This window comes from Papaver somniferum, unplaced genomic scaffold (genome assembly GCF_003573695.1).
Source record: "Papaver somniferum cultivar HN1 unplaced genomic scaffold, ASM357369v1 unplaced-scaffold_2354, whole genome shotgun sequence".
NCBI classification, from domain to species: Eukaryota; Viridiplantae; Streptophyta; class Magnoliopsida; order Ranunculales; family Papaveraceae; genus Papaver; species Papaver somniferum.
Window position 1 is genome coordinate 1 of NW_020633864.1, and position 3347 is coordinate 3347.

General features: G+C 37.9%; 1 protein-coding gene across 1 annotated transcript; it reads left to right on the plus strand.

Annotated features, from left to right (window-relative positions):
• Nucleotides 1-73: 73 nt before the first annotated feature.
• On the plus strand, nucleotides 74-2941 carry LOC113340792 (ribosome biogenesis protein BMS1 homolog). Its single transcript, XM_026585868.1, has 7 exons — nucleotides 74-179; nucleotides 745-933; nucleotides 1030-1269; nucleotides 1441-1650; nucleotides 1972-2217; nucleotides 2313-2540; nucleotides 2633-2941. Exons 2-7 carry the CDS (start codon nucleotides 787-789, stop codon nucleotides 2756-2758), a joined length of 1197 nt encoding a protein of 398 aa, XP_026441653.1. The 5' UTR covers nucleotides 74-179; nucleotides 745-786; the 3' UTR covers nucleotides 2759-2941.
• Nucleotides 2942-3347: the final 406 nt, after the last annotated feature.

A 3347-nucleotide genomic window follows, 5' to 3' on the forward strand; every position in this document is an offset into this window, starting at 1 on the left:
ACTATATCTGTCTTCATATCTAGCGTGTAGTTGTTTATTTTTTCCTTCCACGTACAAACTGACTTAATGTGTTATTATGTCAGGTGCATATTGCTGGTGTTGGTGATTTTCCTTTAGCTAGCGTTACAAGCTTAACTGATCCTTTCGCGTTGCCGTCTGTTGATACCAATAATCTGAAGGTACCCACTGTTTTTATTCTTCCTACCTAATTTCTAGTCTCTAGAAAGGCGACTGATAATCTTCATTTTTTTTTTTTTGGTGGGATTAATACTGCATTTTGTAAAAAGGTAGTTCGCCTGGAATTTGAGGCCCTTTATGGCTATACTTCATGCTCTTGTGATTCCTTTGTAGATTTTTATTAAATCAGTCAAAGAAATGGTTTGCATATATCTACCGCATTATGTGGAAAAACAAGATTTCCTGAAATAGGAGGCTGATATGGCTTCTTTGTGGATCTTCATTCTTAACCACTTTTTGTGAATGGAGAACCTGTTCATATCATTACAGTGATTGCATCACTTCTCTTTCCTTCATTGTTTTATGTTAATTTTGCTAGTCTTATAGAATAATCCGAAGGGTTTATAACTTTCTATTCATGTTTATTAAGACGTTAGCCTAGTGCCTTTTGCAATTAGGTATTTGTATTTGTTTCTTAACCTTGTTATTTGTTCAAATTATCCAGTCTTTGGTTCTCTAGTTACTCATCCTCTTTTCCCCTGTTTAACTACTTTTATTTGGAAGCAGACAAACACAGACGAGGTCAGCGATTTTGACGAGCTTTCTAACATGCAGATCGAGTGCTTCAGAGCAGGGACATATTTAAGGTTTGAGTTCCATGACGTTCCATTTGAGATGGTTAAAAATCATGATCCCTGTCAGCCTATTCTTGTTGGAGGCATCACTGTTGAGGAAGCAAAAGTTGGATATATGCAGGTTATTATACTTCAATATTTGATAGTAAAGTATTTTTGGGACACTTTATGTCTGTTCACTACTGTAAGCCCTTATGAATACTGTTTTCTCTTCTAGGTGAAACTTGAGCCACATAGTTGGCATATGAAGTTATTGAAGTCAAAGGACCCTATCATTGTTTCAGTTGGTTGGAGGCGGTACCAGACAAGGCCAATTTATATGCTGGAAGATTGCCATGGTAGAAATCGAGTGCTCAAATACACCCTGGAAGACATGCCCTGTCTTGCAACGTTTTGGGGCCCTCTTGCACCTGCCGGTACTGAACTTGCTGTTGTACAAAGTCTGGCAGATAACAAGGTCTGATGTATTTTTTTTTAAGTTAATAATCCATATAATTCGATTTTGGTTAACGTAAAAAGTGTTGTAATTATTTTATACTCCTTGATAATTCCTTGATAAGAATGTTATCGTTCAATTATTCCCTGGATTTTTATTTTATTTGCTGATTACATTGTAATTGGATTCCAGACTGCATTTCGGATTTTAGCTAAGGCTTCTGTGCAAGAATTTAACCATGAAATGAAGATGGTGAAGAAGCGCAAGCGGATAGGAACTCCATATAAGATATTCAAGAAAACTGCTCTTATAAAGGATATGTTCACATCGGATCTCGAAATTGCTAATTTCAAGGATGCAAAAATTCAGACTGCACGAGGAATATCTGGGATGGTTGATAAGGTTAGTGTGGCAAGTGTTCGTATTTATCTTCTCTAATGTGCATCTAAATTGTGTTTACTGTTAAGCTAGCGAAATTTATGAACCCACGAAATTCCTTTGACTATTTCTGTGTGGTCTACAGTAGTTTGTTCACATAGTTGTGTTTTAGAGTTCGAGACCTTCATTAATGTGTTAAAATAACCAATAACTATTACCCTGAGTGAATGCCTAAACCTCCAAACTGTATGCTCTTATTTTGGATCCTTCTGTTGTATATTGTGTTCGAAGCAGCAATTTCTTTGCTAGTTTTGTTTGTTTCTGATTGTATTCTTTAACGGGCAGCCTGCAGGGAAAAGTCTTACTCGTGGACTAGAAGGGATTGCAAAATGCACATTTAAGCATAAAATTCGCAAGCGTGATACCATTTTCATGCATGTATATGAACAAGTTGAGGTTCCTCGCTTCTTCAACCCCATAATGAGAGGTCCAGAACCACCTGACCGTATTTGGCATGGCGTGGTTGATACTTATGAGCGTACTCGAGCTATTGATCTCTGTGTGCCTGCTAACTTGGAATCTTACTACAAGGTTTTTGTTATACTGTGGATTCAGTGATCTACCAAGTTAACAGCTTTAAATATCTAATTGTAATTTGGTTTATAATATTATTATTCTTTTTGCAGACGCATATCAATCCGTTCGGTACCAGGGATCTCGAATTCTATTCGAGGTGGCCGCGTTTGATGGTGGCATTAAGGCGTGCTACTTCGGAGGAAGACAAGCTATCTATAAAGCGCCAGATTGAAGACTGGAAGATTGCACGCGATGAGAGACAGAGAGAAAGGGAATTAGAGGCCGCTGCTCCGAGGCGCCAGACGGTTGAACAAATTCGTGCTGTTCGTTTTATTGAGGTGAAAACTGAACTTGGCGGTGTGCGCTTTCTGGTTTAACTCGATGTTAGTTAATCGTATGTGACTTGATTGATATACTATTTATTTAACAGAAACGGAAGGAAACCGGGAAACAGTCGGGGTTGATTTCGGAGGAATCATTGAGGCACCTAACCAAAGGCCTGATAAAGGAATTCAGAGACTATGAAAAAGAGAAAAAGAGGCATCTATCGTTATAGCGGTTTTGTTAAGACAATGGAATTAGGATGGCCAGCTCTAGCCTGTTGGTTGATATCACTTATCAACACTGCTATTAACCTCTGTTGATATAAATTTGAAGTCATGACTCTAGTTACAGTTTGCCATTAATCCTTATCCTCTGAAGCTTCTTGGAGAGCTGCTGGAGCTTGTTCAGAAATCAATACTTAAGAGCAAGAAATCTAAAAACTACAATGGAAAATTGTGCGCACAAAAAGAAAAGAAAAAGCTTCTTCAAATATAATATCAACAGACCTTCCCAATCAATACAGTGGCAATTAATTGTCCCGTGTATAACCTTCCCAATTGGCTTTGAGCCTCCCTCTGGTAATATCAACAATGCAACAGCTCTCGACTTGCATCACTATGAAAACTAAAGGAGCTTATATTACCCATGACAGTGAGAATATTACACACGCAAAAAACCCAACGGGCCAAAATTAAATAATTATTACAGATTTCAACTTTTTTGAGAATCAAAAGGTGAACAACATTGCGCTTGCATATAACATCAGACGAGCACATCACAGCACTAACTTTCACCCTTCAGACTTCTCCTTTTGTTAGCAT

What these genes read in the sequence shown, in the direction of transcription:
- LOC113340792 (XM_026585868.1), top strand. Translation starts at nt 787, where the DNA reads ATGCAGATCGAGTGCTTCAGAGCAGGGACATATTTAAGGTTTGAGTTC. An exon ending in AAAGTCTGGCAGATAACAAG is followed by an intron (nt 1,270 to 1,440) that starts GTCTGATGTATT and finishes ATTGGATTCCAG; the next exon opens with ACTGCATTTCGGATTTTAGC. An exon ending in ACTTGGAATCTTACTACAAG is followed by an intron (nt 2,218 to 2,312) that starts GTTTTTGTTATA and finishes TTCTTTTTGCAG; the next exon opens with ACGCATATCAATCCGTTCGG.